Genomic DNA, 18,694 nt, shown 5'->3' with positions numbered 1-18,694 from the left:
TTTCGTTTATCTAAGTCATAATAGCACTCAAGGTTGAATTACTTCCTAAGGCAGCCTCAGCATTAGTTTGTGTGATGTTTCACCAGATCCATTCATTTCCTATCTGTTGTCAGACTGTAGGCATCTCTGTGTATATCTTGTTCGTGTACTGGGGACATTGCTACTCACAATAACTTCATATTAACACAGTATTAACAGTTAACTTATGGTATCAATGAAAGAGTCAAGTATCTGGATGGTAAGACTATTATATTATAAATATATTTAGAGATGGGGAGAAATGGAAGGACAAACAGCATAAAGTGCATAAATGTAGATAATAAACTTATTATAGATTTGAACATTTTCTTACATTTATCTGTTTTTTTTAATTTATAAAATGAATAAAAATATTTAAGATCTTAGAAACAGAAGAAATTATAGTTGCTGCTTCTTTCTTATTTTATATTTGCTTATCTTAGGAGAGTTACCTATGTATTTTTCCTATGGTATTTCTCTCCCAAGCATCTTTCTTTCTTGCCTATACTGTTGAAGCATATTTTTTCTATTTTAACAGTATGGAAAGTTCTTGAGTTTATATGACTAGGACCTAAAGATAAATGCATAACTATAGGTGACTTTTATTCATTTTACTTTTTTAAATTTGATGATTCGGGTTTATAGATAGATTTTTGCATGCATTTTGCTACAAGCTGATGCTTATGGTCTTTATACTTGCAGATGTGGACAGAAGTCAAGGGAGATGAATGTGTTGAGATGCATGTGGGGATTTAGGTGATATGGAAAACAGTATGGTTGAGTTTTAGGCTGAACCACATTTTGGAGATATTAATTAAATAAAAGTCATTTAAAACATTGCTCAGGCCCAAACTCCTAGATTTTAATTCAGATTCACATCCCAATGTATTTAAAATGTTTCTCCCTTGATCCATTGGCCATTAAGAATTATGTTCAAATAGTGTATTAAAAGTATAATCATGGACTTCCTTGCCACTGCTGTCCAAAGAAATACCTAACTTTCATTCTTAGCTAAATTACTGAATTTTCAAAAATGGGTGCCTTTCCTAAGTGCTTCTCCTTCATTTTTCTTTTTGCAATTTAAAAAATTTCCTCATCCTACTTTATGAGACTATCAAGGAAGAAAATCTTTTACAACTGTCATGAGACAGTTAAAGAAGATAAAACAAAAATGAATGCCTTGGGAGTTTTTTGTAGTACAAAAAAGCAAGGAATAATTTGATTTATTTGTTTTTTCCCATCTAATATTTTTAGGTACAAGCCTATGCAGAAAGTGGATGGGGTTGCAGATGGTTTCACAGGAAGTGGTCAACAGACAGGCACATCTGTTGAGCAAACTGTAATTGCCCAAAGTCAACATCATCAACAATTTTTAGGTATGTTAAGGTGTAATGCATATTAGTTGTTATTAGAATTTTGAAAACAAAAGAACTACAGTAGTGTTTTATCCAAGTACAATGTCTATTACAGATATTAATTACATAGATTTCTTTGTATGCTGAAACTATGCACATTATTTCATTTCTACTTTTTTTTGTGTCCTCTAGACTTATTTTTAAAAATCTCAAGCTATGTAAAACTTTTAAATTCGTATGAATTAAAGGCTCATTTCTGTGGAATTGTTTCCCAGAATTTGTATTAATTGGGCATTTGTGGTCAAAATTGTGTTCTGGTTTCAATAGTATTAGTAGCTTCAAGTGCCAAAAGCAATTCTCATTTCCAATGTAGAAAGTTGCATGTGCATACAATCTCAGATTAGAAAAAAATATTATAAACTTTTAAGTAATTTATTCTTTTAAATTGATCATAGTATTTCCTATTTTTGTAATTTTGTAAATGGTATACATGTTTCTTGTTACTTAAGAGTTAAGGAAGTAGAACTTGAACATTTTGCATATTCCTATAAAAGCTAAAAGTGCAAAATGGCATTTTGCACTTTAAATGACAGCTTTTCTAGAGATGAGCATGCATAGTTTTGGTACAACAGATCAAAATTAGTAGAATGTATCAGAGTGTGTGTATGTGTCTGTGTGTGTGTGTGTGTGTATGTGTCTATGTGCACTTTCTGACAAAGACAACTAAAATGTACTCTCAGGACAGAATAGCTACTGAAGTATGAAAACATTATGGCAGCATTCCCAAACTAGAGTCTTCAAGTATATTCTTATAGATCCATGAGCTCTCAACAAGAATTTTTATGTTTCTTATTTTATGTTCTTATTTCAATTATAATCTTTTTAAAAAAAGCATATTTTGGATTACCTAGAAGATTAGAACGAATACTGTTCTGAAACTTTATAGTTTCCACATTTGTATTTGAATTTATGATAAGGCTGGCACCAAAGTGTATTGCATTAATTGTCCAGAGCTAATGAGAAAAGAACAGAGACTTACTATGTAAATTACGGCTTCATCCCAAGGGAAGGCTAAATGATGTCCTAGTGCTCTGTGTGGAGGAAAGTTTCACAGCTCATTTGAATATAGAAGCATAATGGGAGAACCAGCCACCATGAAGTATGTGTTGCTTGTCAAACTCAAAAGTTTCTGCACTGCAGCAGTCAGTGCCAAATTCAAGTCGTGAGAGATTCAGTTACAGGACAGCACCATCATCTATCATATAAATTAACATTATTAAGTTTAATGTTATTTTTTTAGGTTTCTTTATACTTACTTTGCAGGTCTTTCGGTTTATGATTATATGAGTTGTATAAGCATAATGAGTTTAAAGCTAATGTATTTTATATACCTAAGTAACAAAATGATAAAAATAACTAAAATTGATAGTGGCCACCTCAAGGTATTTTTCTTATCATAGGGGTCCTGTTTTGAGAGTCATTGTGATATGTTATTTCCAGTATAATCATAGTGAAAATTTAGTTTCTCCAAAATTTTAGAAGTATTCCCTCTATTCTTTTGTGCTGCTGCTGCTGTAAGTTTTGTTTATAAAATACTAGTATGAAAAGTCCTTGCTTTTTGGACCTCTGACCTATAATATTTTTTCCTTTTTAGTCTGCTTAAAATTTCCTTCATTAGTCTTTAATTGGCACCATCCACAGTAACTTTTTTCCATTGTGTTGTCATGGTAACAGATGCATCTCGCGCACTTCCAGAGTTTGGAGAAGTTGAAATCTCTTCTCTGCCAGATGGTACTACCTTTGAGGATATCAAGTCACTGCAGAGTCTTTATCGAGAGCACTGTGAGGTAGGTCTTTTCAAAACATAGTATGGACACAAGCTAAGTTTTTCCAGACAACTGGCTAAAACAAAAACTCCAACGTATTCCTAGAGGACAGATGAAGTTAGTTCATATTTCTTTGAACACGGATAAGCTATTTTTTTCTTCTTGTCTCAAACTGGAGAAGTGAAGAAGGCAGGAAGGGGAGAATAAATTTTACTTTCCATCCTCTTAGCCTAGTCTGATATAAATCCTTTGATGGAGCAATTCCACTTCTAGGTACTCATCCTAGAAAAATGTTTACATGTGGTTGAAGAGATAAGTGTATAGGGAACTTGTTGCATTATGTTTTTTAATTAAAAAGATTGATTATAACTTCAGTATCTAACAGGAAACTGAATAAATAAAATATGGTATAACCTATAGAGTGGAATGCTATGCAACCATTAAAAGGAATAGGCAAGTCTAAATGTACATTTGTGGAACAAGCTCCAGGATTTATTTTTAAGAGAAAAAGCAAGATGTAAACAGTGAGTATAGCATACTGTTGTTTTCATGAAAAAGAACATGTTGTATACATCTCTCCAGAAGAAAGAACAAAATATTAATGCTGGTTGCCTTTGGGATCAAAACTGAGTTTAAGGAGTCAGGGGAAAGAGACTTAATTTTCTATACACCCTTTTTAATCTTCTGAAGTTTATACTGTAAGTATGTATTTTTATCAAAAACTATTTTCTAGAAATGTTTAGGAGTTCCTTCCAGGGATCACTGAAGCTCTAGTTTTGCTTGTTTCATTTTTGCCCCTTGAGTCTTCTCTTGGTGTTTTCCATCCCTCCTCCTCCTTCTTTTCTGATTATCCCAGATCAGAATTGGATACATTGTCTCCAGGAAGTGAATTCTCTCCAGGTCCACATATACTGGCCACTTATCTGGAAGAAAGGAGATAGCAGATTGCTATAGGAGTTTTCTAAAGTATCCCTTCTTTTCAAAGAGGAACTGCTTAGAATTTAGGTAGCTTTATTCCAGGGCTATTTATGATCTACTTAGAAGTAAAAGATAATCCTTGGGCAGTCCTCCTGACTGCTGACGATGCAGTATGTAGTGAGAAGTCTCAGCTCATAGCATTCACAGGTTTTTTTTCCCCACTCCAGAAATAAGAACTGCTTGAGTGAATCTGAGTGCTTGTCAAGGGTGCTAGGTTATTAACAACCAAGGGCAAGTTGTCTCCTTGTTAACAAACCATGTCCCATAAGTATTTTTTAACATGTCCTGACAGTTTGTTCCCAACGTTTCTTGTTATGATGAAAAACACTGTCCATTTCTCTTCCACTGCTGTACTTTTCCTAGTATTAGAGAATTTCTGGATGATCCTTACTTATCAAGGAAAAAAAAACTTCTTTCTTGCTTTCTACATGAATATCATGTCTATTCAAAGGTTTACATACAGATGCTCTAATCATTTTTCTCATTGCTCTGTGTTCAGGTGAAACTCGCTTCAAGCAACCCAGCCTATACAAATATAATTTAGATTTTTTTAAAGTTTATCATATTATTCAAAATATAACTTGGGATGATTATTTACAACTCTAAAAAATATACACTAAAATTAATCTAAATTAAAAACTCCCCCAATAAGATGAGAATATTATTTGGATTATAAAATTTTCATTAATTGTCATGAATACTCTATATGAGGGCTTCCCAGGTGGCACTAGTGGTAAAGAGCCTGCCTGGGTGGGGAAGATCCCCTGGAATAGGGCATGGCAATGCATTCCAATATTCTTGCCTGGATAATCCCATGGCCAGAGGAACATTTAGGGTAATTAATCTGCATGGGAAATGGCAGTTCATAGAATGATCCTCATTTGTTTCAGAGTTACCAGTATTCATGGCCACTCTCATGGAGCATAAAGTCATTTATGAAAAGAAAGTCCCTAATTATTGTTTCCTGCCACACTTCTAAACTTTTGGGTCTCGGATCCAATCCTGTAAATGGTCGTTTGCCTTAGGCTAGTGGCATCAGGATTATTTTAAACTATATTTGCCATAAATTTTAGTCTGAACAAATTTAAAAGTGGGTGGACAAATGACAAAACATTTTATTCATTTGTGAGTGAGGCTGATACAAATGTCCTTTTCGACATAATTATTTGAGGTTATTTAATTTGAAGAGATTCTTAATTTAAGGTGCACTGAATTTGTTACTTGCCTTATTTTATTTCATGTTTCCTATTTATATTTTTAAGAAAGAGTAACATACCTATTTTGACTGTTATTTGGAATTCTCATAGTTGTTTATCAAAGATACCTTGAAAGGATCACTAGTTATGTAGTGATTATATTAAATATAATTTTCAACACAAGTTGATATAACAGTAATTTTTCCTTTCAATATATGCATAGTGTTCTTACAGCAGTCTCATAATTAGAGACATATAAGGTATTAGATGAGATATTACTAGTTGCTCCATTAATAGGCGTCTTGTCAGAAGAAGTCTAAGTTAGAATCTTTCAAGAAAGCAGCTATAATAATTTGCCTCCTGAGAAGGTTTTGGGTTTTGCTGGGAGCAGCCACATCTGGATGCCCTTTACTTTTAGGGCTTGCTTTTGCATTTTTATTGTTACTGATATTAAAGGGTGAGGAGTGTGATATTAATTTGTCCCCTTCCCTTCATTTTCATTGTCTGACTACTTGCAACATTTCCTACTAGTTCCCAGAACATGCTCCCAAACAGATTTTACTTAATATTCAAATTGGTCTCAAAGTGCCTCTGTATAGAGCATCAGTTATTCTCTGTACCATGCACAGGGCCAGGTCTACACAGGTAGCACATACTCCAGGATTAGAAAGTCATGGTTTCTTCTTTCTTCCTCAAATGTTCAGATTGATTCTCTCAGTTGCTTCTTATTGTCTCTTAGCTTCTGTGAATTTTGCAGATCTTGAACGCGTTGTTTTACGTGTTTTTGTTCTCAGTGCTGATGACATCAAACAGATTATACTGAGGACTTGTCTTTTATACTCAAAATAATCACAGAATCACATGATCTTTGTACAAATAAGTTATTTAGTTTTATGACTGCTTTTATCTGAAGGCAAATTTGCAGACTAATTGCAATGACAGGGTGAAATTAAATATGATCATCAAAAGCTAATGAAAGTGGCAAATTTTAGCATCATCGAAAAAAATATCCTGATGCAGCTGGAGATCTAGGAGATAAAATTAAAGAGAAGGAGAGGTGAGGCCCATGCCCTCAAGGTTAGGAAAGGAGAGATAGTCTTACAGCTTCTCTCTAAAGGGAGTGTGTGGAGAGAGGATTGAATGGAAGGCACAGTGTGACCACAGAGAGGCTTTTTTTCTGCCAAGACAGGCACTACCCTTGGAAAGTCAGCCTAATTCTAGTTTCTACCCCCAGCCTCTGCTTGGCTAGGAATGCTTCAGAAGCCATAGTCGGCAGCCCTAGACCAAGGTAACTTAACCCTAACTCCATCTGCCACGCACAGGCACCTCCATACCCTTATCTTTTGCCCTCTTTCATGACCAGTACACACAGTCCAGTGAAGGCTGATGTGAATCAAATCTATGTTCTGTGCGCTTATGAATCTGAGGATAATAAGAGTGGAGACAGACAGGGAAGCAGTGGGTTAATGGGTGAAAGAAAAGTTAGGGAAGCAAGCATGGAAATGGAGAGAAAAGAGGTAAAAATAAGGGTGGAGTGTGAGGTCATTCTGAGAGGGATACAAGTTACTCTTCTTAATCATTTATTTATGAGATATTTTCCTCTTCATCTCTAGCTAATCTCTTTTGTGTTCCCATTTCCACTGCAAAACTTAGTCCAGTTTCACTATGTCAGTTTATGAGCCCAAAAGTATCTTTACCTTTTAAGTCTTGTTACAGTATGTATTCCTCACACATCCCCATAAGTAATTTTGTTAAGGTAATATCGATAACCATTTTGTTTTGTAGGCAATATTGGATGTTGTTGTGAATCTTCAGTTTAGCCTGATAGAAAAATTGTGGCAAACATTCTGGCGCTATTCTCCCTCAACTCCAGCTGACGGCACTACCATTACTGAGTCAAGGTCAGAATCAATATGCTTTTCCAATTCATTTTCATGGCTGAGTAGATGTCACAGCTAATAAATTAGAGATATGTATACCAGTTGTGAACCTTACCTGATAACCTTAATTGAATAGATTGAAATAAACCACAAAGTACTCTCTTGAGATTTCAGCCTGTGTATTATAGCTCCCATTTTTATTGATTTGGGGGACTGCGGTAGAACTATTTCATCCTCATGGGTTTAGTATCATATCTGCCTTTCATACCGTCAGAAAGTCTTAACGTGCATAGGCAGCTCCGGGGGAGTATTTTATATATCCAGCCGTATGGCACCAGGGCAGTGGTGGTATAGTTCTAACCTCAGTAATATTTGATAAACTAAAACTATTTTTAAAGTCCATTTTCTTTTTTATCCTCATTTGCCATCTATTCATTTGCTACATTTATTCACACCAGCAATCTGAGTGAAATAGAAAGTCGACTTCCGAAAGCAAAGCTGATAACTCTGTGCAAACATGAGTCTATCCTGAAATGGATGTGTAACTGTGACCATGGGATGTACCAGGCTTTGGTGGAGATTCTCATCCCCGACGTCCTTAGACCTATTCCTAGTAAGTTAAATGCAGACAAGTACGGATGCTTTTGTTCTCCTACATTCCACCCAGGAAGTTTCGGGTAGTGACGTTGCAAACTAGAGTGATTCTAATCTCATTTAAATTTGCCACATAGAAAACACACAACAGAGTATTGCATGAAAGCAGCCTAGGGCAAAACTGTAGTTAAAAAGGAAAAATTCTCTGTTTTTCAATCTTTCATTTTCTTTTTGACGAAAAGACAGCCTAAAGATGTGACAGCCCTGATGACTAACTGCAAGAACACTCCCAGGCCAGTCAACCAGTGTGAAAATCATTCTACCCAAGGACACAGTGTCCTTCATAAAACTCCTAATTTTGGAAATCTGTGATTTCTAGACCAGCCTCTTTCACGGTTGCTTTTGATTTGAAATGAATTTATCTTGGTTTCTACTGAAGTTGAATTTCTTTATAAAAGCATTTACTTTGTCACTGACATGTTAAAAACTACAAATGCAGTTTCCATTAACAGTAATGGTTAACTGGCATTTTGAGAGAAAAATCTATGTAACTGCAAGAGCATTGTATTCCTGCCATGAAGCAAATAGGAATTACATAGATAAGTTAGATTACTTTTTTAAGTGATAGTGCTTTTTAATCTACCCTGTTGCAAACAAAGCTATTTTTTTTTTTCAAGTGTCAGTCTAAAAGCCACTGTGGATACATATGTTGGAGGCAGTTGAAACGATTTTAGCCCTACATCTTTATGAGCACATACTAGTAAACTTAACCTTTGGAGAAATGGAACAGAATTGATACTCTGCAGTGACATTAACAAGGCAAACAATTTTAGCTTTTAAAATTAGCAACTGTGTACTTCAAGTACACTGTTCACAGAAATCTGTATTAAAGTATTCCAGAAAATATTAATATAGGGATTTAGTAAGGTGAAGATTTAACATTTGTATGTTTATACTTTCTTTTTAAAAATATGATAGAGTGGAAGATATGTATGTTTCCCACCACCTTTAGTATGCTTAGATGTACATTTATATATACTATCAATAAACGCACACATAAACGTACATAAATATGTACACAAATTAGTTTTAAAAAAATTCAGCTGCCATAGTCTCACATTGTTATAAATTGCTAATATCTTCTTTACTACATCAAGTTTCCTGACTAAAGATTGATTAAAAGTGACATTGTCATGGAAAATTTCAACATGTAAATTCTCTACTGATTTATGTTCCAGAATCTGATTTTCCTTGTTTTTGTCTTACTCCCTGTGCTCTGAGTAATAATCTCTAGAGATGTTTAAGAAAAGTTGCATAGGGTAGCTCATTAGCCTATGACATCTTGCCACCAACATAAATTTCTCTCATGAGATATAAGAAAAAAATGTCAGTGAGCACCTTCTTTGAGGCAAATCAACAACATCAGTATTCGTTAAACAGTTCTAAAATCTGTTGCTTCTATGTTAGCATCATAAGACTTTAACTTGTAAACTCAGCAGTTACCTAACATAAACCATGTATCAAGTTTAGATGGTCTTAAGCCCCATAATTTTTAAGTACACAATACACATGACCTTTGCTTTTCACAAATTTTTGTTTGAAAAGCATTTTATTCTGTCTCTGCATTCAGAGAACTCAAATTCAGGAATTTTTGTATAAGTACAGTTTTACAGTTTCTCTGAAATTACAAGATACATTAATGTGCCACCCTACCAAGTAAATTTGGAATTTTAATTCATGTTCTATAATAAGATTTAACAAAAGTAAAGCTTAAAATATAGTTTAAATCACAATCTTCTGATTGTATGCATTTTTGTATTAATCATAAGCAGGCTGAGACAAGTTAGCTTTAGAATAGCTTTAAATTTCTAACCATCCATTCATGAGAAAAAGTTGTCAGTCAATCTGCACAATTTAATCTGACATGAATCCCTATAGAGAGAACAAACTTAATTTTATTTTGGAGAATTTTATTTTCCTGGCTACTAGTACTTCGCTCTATCATTTACTGTCCAGATGGGATTCCTTTTTTTAGCCAAAAAAAAAGTTTGCATATCACACTAATTTAAAGTCAGCTTGAAGCTACTATACTCTAAAATACATTTATCTGAAAATGGAAAAAATAAAGTGAAGTGTAAAAAAAGTGTATAAGAACTCAACTGGTAGCACTTAAATGTACAATTTATGATTTCAGTTAAAGGTGACCCAAAATGTCATTTAATACAAAAAAGTAAAAACTAAAAATCATTTGAGATATAAAACATATCTTTTTATTTTATAATCTCCCTAGCATTAAATTTGTGTAGATAAAAGAAGACCCATATTAAAATTTTTAAAGTAGCTTTACCCAGTTCTTGGTTTTTTCAGATTAAATAATTATTAATTAGAGAAAACAACATAATACAGATAGTAAAACTAAATCTTGAACAAAATTTTACTGACTTTCAAAAAGGGTCTTTAATTTTTTTTCACTCTTTTTCATTTCCATTCATGCCTGCCCTCCATGGTTCTAGTACATAATACAGCAGAAAAATATTTTTCTTTCTTTTTTCTTTTTGGCTAATGTGGGAAGCTTTGGAAATTTCAAAAACTTAGCTCTCAAGAAATTTCCAACTCAGGGTTTTCAATGGATGATTCTCATGTTTAAAATCTGCACTACTTGAGTATTTTTCCAAAAAAAAGATAGCCATTTAAATCTTTTTTGTCATTTGACCACTTAAATAAATAACTTTTAAAAATTAGTAATTTTATTATTGGATCAGTATAATTTATATCTGATGCAAGCAATTTGAGTAAGTTAAATTATGTCTAACTCTGCTTTAACAAAAGTAATAAAGATGCATGTCAGACTATTTTGAGCACAGAAGAAAAATGAGGGAATTTGATCCCATCATTAACATTAATACTCTTGGGAGCCTTGGGTAACAATGTGACTTCTTTGTCTCTTATCGTGGACTACCAACTGTACTACCTACCTGCATTATAGGGAACCCACAAGGATTTGCTTTGTGTTGTGGGTGCTTCAGACATTTATTAAATGTCTTAAAACTACTCCCTACACTGTGTAGCTTTGGGCACAGATGAAGTGAAATGCTCTGACTGAACTACTTGTTGAACAAGAGAAGAATTCTGTTTCCTATCTCAGTAAGCAGATCCCTTCGTATAAAATAATCATAGTCACCCCTGATACTGGAAAATGCTTCCAATCGTTTTATGACCACCATAAAAGCTGCTCTCATGGGACCTATACTTACTCAGGTTTTAACAGAGATGCAAGGAATATGGAACAGACTATTTTAGGAATATCTTAAGAACATTGGTCTCTGTGACAGCAGTTTTATCACAGTAATCTTTTATCGCTACCTGCCAGTGAGATGGAGAATAGTTATCCAGAATATCAAGTCAGGCAATTTTAATTTTACCTTACTTTTCAACAACAGTGAGAGATAACTACTCTAATTGACATGTTCTAATGTAAAGAGATGCATAGAGAAAGAAAGCTTTGCATTATTTTCTTTCTAGCTAAAGAAATGAAAATAAGAGCTTGAAAAAAGTCACCAGATTTCTAAAGACAATACTTAGCCTTTGAGCAAAAAGCTGTTTTTGAAAAGAGTATTTTGTCTAAGATAGAAAATTCCATAAGTATATTCACAACTGGTATATGTTGCTATAAGCAAAAAACGCTTGAATGTTTTCATTTCCCAATGAAGTGTCATAAGTATCTGGGAACAAAATAGCTTTAAGACAAAAAAGCCCACGATATAATATCTGGATTCTTTCAAAGCTAGGAATAATGTTAAATAAAGTCTTGTTAATGAGGATAAGTTCTGTGCTATTTCAGATGTTATGGTTGTATGTTTTCCCTTATTCTCGCATAAAGATTAATGTTCTTTGGTATTTGTTTCGTTCTGCTTCTGTTCTTTAACATTTAGGTGCCTTGACCCAAGCCATTCGAAATTTTGCAAAAAGCCTTGAAGGTTGGCTTTCCAATGCCATGAACAATATTCCACAAAGAATGATACAAACCAAGGTACACTTTCATGTCCTTGCCTTTTCTTTTGTGTTTAGGAAATAGTCATGAACTATGAATTTTAAATCTGTCCTATCAAATGATGTTATGTGAAATATAGCATTGATTTTTATATTTCTATTTTATAACCATGTGGCAAAGAACTTCACAAGATATGTTGTCTGATAATGCTCCCTTCAGAGAGACTAGAGAAGCATTGTAGGTGTGGTGTATATATCAGCCCTTTTCTAAAGTGTATATTTCAGGTTGCATAATTTCAAATATTGAAAAGAATAGCCTAGAATGTGCAAATAATTTCCATTTGAATGAGTTTTAGGTTTTCTTTAAGTCCCCTACTATACTCATATTCTGAAATGCTCATGTAAAATAATAACCATTTTGCTTTTCAGGATGTTTTGTTTTTAACACTGGAGAATGCTTTTGTGAATCAAGTAATCATTTCTTAAAGAGAACCATTATCTCATAGTTGAGTATATTTCAGGAATATGGATTATAATATGGAGATATGAATTCTACTCTTCACTTTTTCCCCTATTAACCATGTTACTTTAGATTAATCTGTGAACACACTCGACAGATTGGACTGATTCTGTCTAAACTTTATTAACAAAAATCACATTTATGGCCTTTTGTCAGGGACTGTATCTCCTGTCAGACTCCAACAATATGCCTTGGCTTTCAGTTTGAAAGTGTAGTTGAAGCTTTGGAGCTGACAAGTCTGTGATAGCACAAGTTTAACTCTCAGTTCTTCCTATTTTGGCTTAAGGTTTGCAATAACACATTCTATCTCTAAAACATACTGAAGGTCACATTTCAAGGACATGTCCACCTTAGATTGTTGCTTGATTGAGCTGTGCTGTCAATATGGTAGGGCTAACCACATGTGACTATTTACATCTAAATTTATTTAAATTGCATTAAAATTTTAGCTCTTCAGTCACACTAGCTACATTTCAAGTGCATCTTAACCCACATGACTAGTGGCCACCATATTAGGTAACACACATGTAGAGCATTTCCATCATTGCAGAAATGATTCCATCTGTGGCAGTGCTGTTCTAGAGTGCCACATTGAGGTGAGCAAATAAAGGAGGTACTGTTTGATTAAGATGATCAGAGGAATGCTTTCCAACTTGCAAAGTCAGTCATAGTCATAACGGTACTTTCAAACAACTAAAAGCATCTCCTATCCCAGTACCATCAAGTGGCTGTGATAGCAATCCAGCTGCACTATTGGCCATCTCATTGATCTCCAGAATTGATTTGAGTATTTTCCCTTAGTGAAAGATGTCTTCTGCTACTCCTCTTTCAAGGATGTGCAGCCTTTTTTCAGCTGAGCATTCAGTCAACAAAGATGATCCAGCTGGACAGTAGAAACAGCATAATGAGGATGTGACTGGAAGTTGTTATCAAAATGCCTGGATTCATATCCCACCTCTGTACTTTAGTTTCTCTGTATCTTGAGTAAGACAGCTAACCTCCCTAAGGTATAACATGTGTCTAATGGGATGTTTATGAGAATTGAACATGGTATTGTATGTTAGACATTTAACACAATGCCTGGCACGTAATACGTACTTGATTAGTACAAACCTCAGAGATGGGAAAATGTGAAATATTCTCTCTGAGGATATGTGGATGTCCCCAAGCTCCACATGGTCCTAAAACATCTCACTATCAAGACAGGGCATCGTTGTCTTGAGGAACATCTACTCCCACTCAGCCAAATGACTGTTCAATCAGTTGCTTGTTTATATACCCACAGTGATTTAATGTCATTCCATCTATTCCTGTAAATACATTAAAATCCTCATCAGATCTGCTATGGAAGTAACAAATTTTCATGAGATCATGACATTTAGATATTTATTTAGACTTTTTTTGTCATTATCTTTGCTATCTTTCTACATAACCTGATTTGTTCAGGGTTTCAGCAGGAAATAAATGGTGTATCCAAAGAGAAGAATAATTGAAGAAAGTTTAATAAGGGTCTGTTTCTAAATGTGTAAACAGAGCTAAGAAAACCAAGACCTAGAATTAGTGGGGGAAGCCTGCCCATCCCTAGGTCTGAATGGGAGAGAAGTGAATGTGGCAGCAGGAGCTTTTCTGCTCATGCAGGACTGTGGCCTTAGGAAGGAGAGAGCGGAGGTTGTAAGGGAATAAATATTTTGGCCACTTTCTTCTGTCCTTCAGTCCCTTACCAGTGCGTCTCATTGACCAAATCCAACTAGAAGCCCAAGGACAAGGGAGGCAGTTAATGTAATTTTTTGAGTTCAGTCTTCCCGGGCACAGAGCAGAAGAGGGAAGGATAGAAAGTACATTTCAGAGGGCAAACGGGGATTTTTCTGGATAACCCTTTTACATACATCCAGATTCTGGAAAAAAAGGGTTCTTCTTGTTGCTTGTGTCTGAGAAGTTTATTAGCTATCTACTTGCTAATACAGGCTTTTAGTTCTCCTATTTCACCCCAAAATTTACCACCCTTATTTCACCTCTATAAAATGAAGATTAAAAGAGTGAATCTGAATGATAATGCTCTGAGAAGTATATTTTTTTAATCCAGTTAAAAAGTGGGACTGGACAGCTTGGTTTTCCAAGTAAAAGGAAAATTTTTCTTATTTGCTTAATTTATAGTTGACTGTCACACTGAGAATAAGAAATGAAAATCAACATTTTCCCTAATTTCCTAGACTAAATCATTTCTTGCTGATGATGAGTAGCTACTTGCAAGACTGGTTTAATTAATGGTACACTCAGATGCCTAAGAATGTGGGAGTTTGTGTTAGCCTTGACCTCAACCTGCTGAAAAGGAAAATAATACTTGGTTTAGAGGTTTAAATGCTATAATTTACAAGTAAACTGTCTCACCAAATGAATTTGAAATAAGTATCAGAGAGAAGCATTTAAAATTTGGCAAGGGAATGAAGATTTGAAGATCGCAGTGGTTTCTTTTATTGGAGGAGAAAAGAAATCCCAATTTAACTGGGTTTCTTTACAGGTTGCAGCTGTAAGTGCCTTTGCCCAGACTCTGCGAAGATACACGTCGCTTAATCACCTGGCCCAGGCAGCTCGTGCAGTGCTGCAGAACACGTCACAGATCAACCAGATGCTCAATGACCTCAACCGTGTCGACTTTGCCAATGTCCAGGTACTCTGTTTTCTTTCAAAACAGATCTTTGAATGAAAGGTATCCAATATTTTTCTTCTTAATTAAGATCATCTTATTTCTTTTCAAAGTTATATCAATTTACAGGCACATCTAGATTCACAGTGTCCTGAAAGAGGAGAGTTTTACTCAACTGTAACTTAACTGCTCCTCTGTTTTGTGGTTAAAGCCTGGGAAGATTTTTAGTGCCAGACTGCAACATATGTCACCAGGATTTGCTGAATGATTAATACAGTAAGAACAGCCATGGTGTAGGCAAGAGTCAAAGCTATGGTAGTCATGTATGGATGTGAAAGTTGGACCATAAAGAAAGCTGAGCATCAAAGAATTGATAATTTTGAACTGTGGTGTTGGAGAAGACTCTGCTGAGAGTCCCTTGGACTTCAAGGATATCAAACTAGTCCATCCTAAAGGAAATCAGTCCTGAATGTTCATTGGAAGGAGTAATGCTGAAGCTGAAGCTCCAATACTTTGGCCACTTTGATGCGAAGAATTGACTCACTGGAAAAGACCCTGATGCTGGGAAAGATTGAAGGCAGGAGGAAAAGGGGACGACAGAGGATGAGATGGTTGGATGGCATCACCGACTCAATGAACATGAGTTTGAGCAAACTCCAGGAGATAGTGGAGGATAGGGAAGCCTGGTGTGCTGCAATCCATGGGGTTGCAAAGAATCAGACATGACTTAGCAACTGAACAGCAACATACACTAAAATAGGTATTATCAAAAAGATGAATAACAGCAAATGTTAATAAGGATGTGGAGAAATGAGAACCATTATACACTAGTGATTGGACTGTAAAGTGCTACAGCAACTTTTAAAGCAGTATGGCAGTTTCTTAAAAGGTTAGAGTTACCATATGACTTGGCAGTTTCACTCCTAGGTACATACCAAGCAAAATGAAAACACGCCCATCTAAAAACTTGTTCATGGTTATTCCAGCAGCATTATTCATATTAGCCACTCTAAAGTGAGAACCACCCAGATGTCCATTAACTGATGACTGTATAGACAAAACATGGCATTTCACACAATTAAATGTTATCAGACAATAAAAAGTAATGAAGTTCTGTTCTGATACATGCTACAACACAGATGAACATTACACTAAGTGAAAGGAACCAGATACAAAGGACCTTATGTTACAAGATTCCATTTATATTAAATGTGCAGAACAAGTAGATCTATAGAGACACACAGTAAATTAGTGGTTGCCTAGGCCCTGTAGACTAGGTGATTGGGAACTGATAGATAAGGAGTATGACATTTCTTCTTTAAGAATGAATACATTTTAAAATTAATTGTGGTGTTAGACGGACCACTCAGTGAATATACTGAGTGAAGCCATTGAATTATATACTTTTATTGAATGAATTGTTTGCTATATGAATTACATCTCAATAAAACTGTTTTAAAAAAACAATAGCATTGCTCAATAATAAACTAATTATTTCTACATTTCCTATAAATTTTAATCTACAATTCTGGGCTTGTTTTAGAATTTAAAATAAAAGTAATATTTGGGCTTGATTAATTTTAGTGCTAGGATTTAGTAGTTAAGTTCATTCTGACTTTAATGAATTTGATTTAGTCTTCTAATGTGCATAGTTTTCCTTAAATCTATATAAACACCTGTTTATATATATGTGTGTGTATATATATACACACACAAACATACATACATACACATGCAAATTCATAATCTCCATAAGAACAAACTCATGTTTACAAATCCATTAACTTTACATATTTCAGTGGAATTTACATTACCTGATTTTAGTGGGAATATTAAGAGCTCATACAGTATTGTCTTAAAATGTATACTATAATGTTAATTTCAAATCTTCATTCAGAAAAGATATGTTTAAAAGTACCTTAAGAAAAGTTGAAATGGTAAGAAAACTTCCAGTCTGAAAAAGTAATTTAAGTTTAATAGCAAAAAACATGTTTAAGACTGATTCCTGATAAGATCTGAGAAAGATTTTAAATTTTATGTTAACATTATTTTCATTTGTATAGTTGTATGCCTGAATCATGTGAAGTATTTACAGAAATGAGTTCTTCCTGGCTATAAATGCCATCCTTGGCAACATTATTACATATAAATGGTTAGTTATACATCTTTACTATGCTCATCCTCATCCTCTCTACTCACCAACTTTGAGGCTACCTTTTTCCCTTCTTTAAGTACCAAATTTTTCTGGGTTTCCACAGCAGTTATTAGTGCTGAAACCTGTGTGCTCAAGTATCTATCCTCCAGGGCCTCCTTCCTTAGAGGACCATGAACACAGTGGTAGCCCTCCATTTCCCTCTACATTTTACTTCTCACCACTCTTCATTTTAATACATAATCTTTCTCAGGTTAACATATTTGATTTCAACTCCCTTCTTTCTTTCCTTTTCTGTTCTGGCTTCCTGAGTCCCCTGGTTTTCTCAGTCTTCTAGCTCCCATTCCACCTTCATCACCATCTTCTGTTCATTTGAAAATTGTTCCTGTCTCTATGAGATTAACCTCAGTAAACTGGCAGATACATGTAAGGATGATGCTCCTGTAATAAGGAAACTTTAATTTGAAACATTGAAACCGCGTGTAAGGGTCAATATTTTAATGCTCTGAAAGAAAAGTGAATGTGTTAGTTGCTCAGTTGTGTCTGACTCTTTGCGACCCCATGAACTGTAGCCTGCCAGGCTTCTCCGTCCATGGGATTTTCCAGGCAAGAGTCCATTTCCTTCTCCAGGGGAATCTTCACGGCCCAAAAATCGAACTCAAGTCTCCCACATTGTAAGCAGACTTGTTACCATCTGAACCACTGTCTAGCCACCAGGGAAGCCTCTGTCATCACTTCATCATTCTCTAATCAAATCTTTTCCTCATGCATTCAGGATAAGCTTTCCTATTGCAGTATAATTGGTTTTCTGTTTAATTGATAACATTATAGTAGTATTGCTTTCTAATTTTTTTGTGTGTAAATGGATAGTTTTTCAACTACAGTATGGGCTAAATATACTTGGGTTAGTTGACCTGATAACCTAACTTTTGCATGTACTTGTGTTTCTATATTTAAAAGAGAATCTGATTTTGAAGTTACTGACTTCTTATCATCTTGGAGATAATTTATTTCCAAGATAATATCTTTAGTTTTCATCCTTACCTTTTTCCACTAAAGAATTAAAATATCCAAGTTCCTTCATAAGGGAATATTTACAGGGTACTCAGTTGTTAGTATATTTTAAACCTTGAGAGTAGTAAAATGAAACGTAGTTTGAAGAGCCAGAATAATGTCCTGTGGCTTTATTTCTCTAAGCTTAGTCTTAGATTATCATTTTCTTTTGGCAAATCTAACTGTAGGAAGTAGTGAGTTTGAATTTATGTTAAGAAATGAAATTAAATTATTCCAAGGATACCAGTAAGTTCCTTCTTTTCCTTGCCAATACATAAAACACATCTCCCACAGTGGCTTCCCATAGAATTTCAGTTTTGCAAGATGAAAAAGAGCTAATGTACAGTATTGAGTATAAGTAGACACTCATATTGTTGTTATTGTTTTGTAGTTGCTAAATCATGTTCAACTCTTGTGACCCCTGAGAAACTGTGGGTTTCCCAGGCAAGAATACTGGAGTTGGTTGTCATTTCCTTCTCCAGGGGATC

At 34.7% G+C, this 18,694-nt stretch overlaps 1 protein-coding gene across 9 annotated transcripts in view; it reads left to right on the top strand.

Annotated features, from left to right (window-relative positions):
• The window catches only part of RFX3 (regulatory factor X3), a 427,651-nt gene that overhangs the window by 366,105 nt on the left and 42,852 nt on the right, over nucleotides 1–18,694 (top strand). For all 9 annotated transcript variants that reach the window (XM_020879415.2, XM_020879413.2, XM_020879414.2 and 6 more), the window contains 6 exons: nucleotides 1,273–1,394; nucleotides 3,108–3,220; nucleotides 7,159–7,274; nucleotides 7,712–7,866; nucleotides 11,780–11,877; nucleotides 14,876–15,025. In XM_020879415.2, coding sequence (XP_020735074.1) covers nucleotides 1,273–1,394; nucleotides 3,108–3,220; nucleotides 7,159–7,274; nucleotides 7,712–7,866; nucleotides 11,780–11,877; nucleotides 14,876–15,025 — 754 coding nt within the window. The remainder of the gene's footprint in view (nucleotides 1–1,272; nucleotides 1,395–3,107; nucleotides 3,221–7,158; nucleotides 7,275–7,711; nucleotides 7,867–11,779; nucleotides 11,878–14,875; nucleotides 15,026–18,694) is intronic.

This window comes from Odocoileus virginianus, chromosome 18, assembly GCF_023699985.2.
Source record: "Odocoileus virginianus isolate 20LAN1187 ecotype Illinois chromosome 18, Ovbor_1.2, whole genome shotgun sequence".
Lineage (NCBI taxonomy): Eukaryota > Metazoa > Chordata > Mammalia > Artiodactyla > Cervidae > Odocoileus > Odocoileus virginianus.
This window is presented reverse-complemented; position numbering and strand designations above follow the sequence as displayed.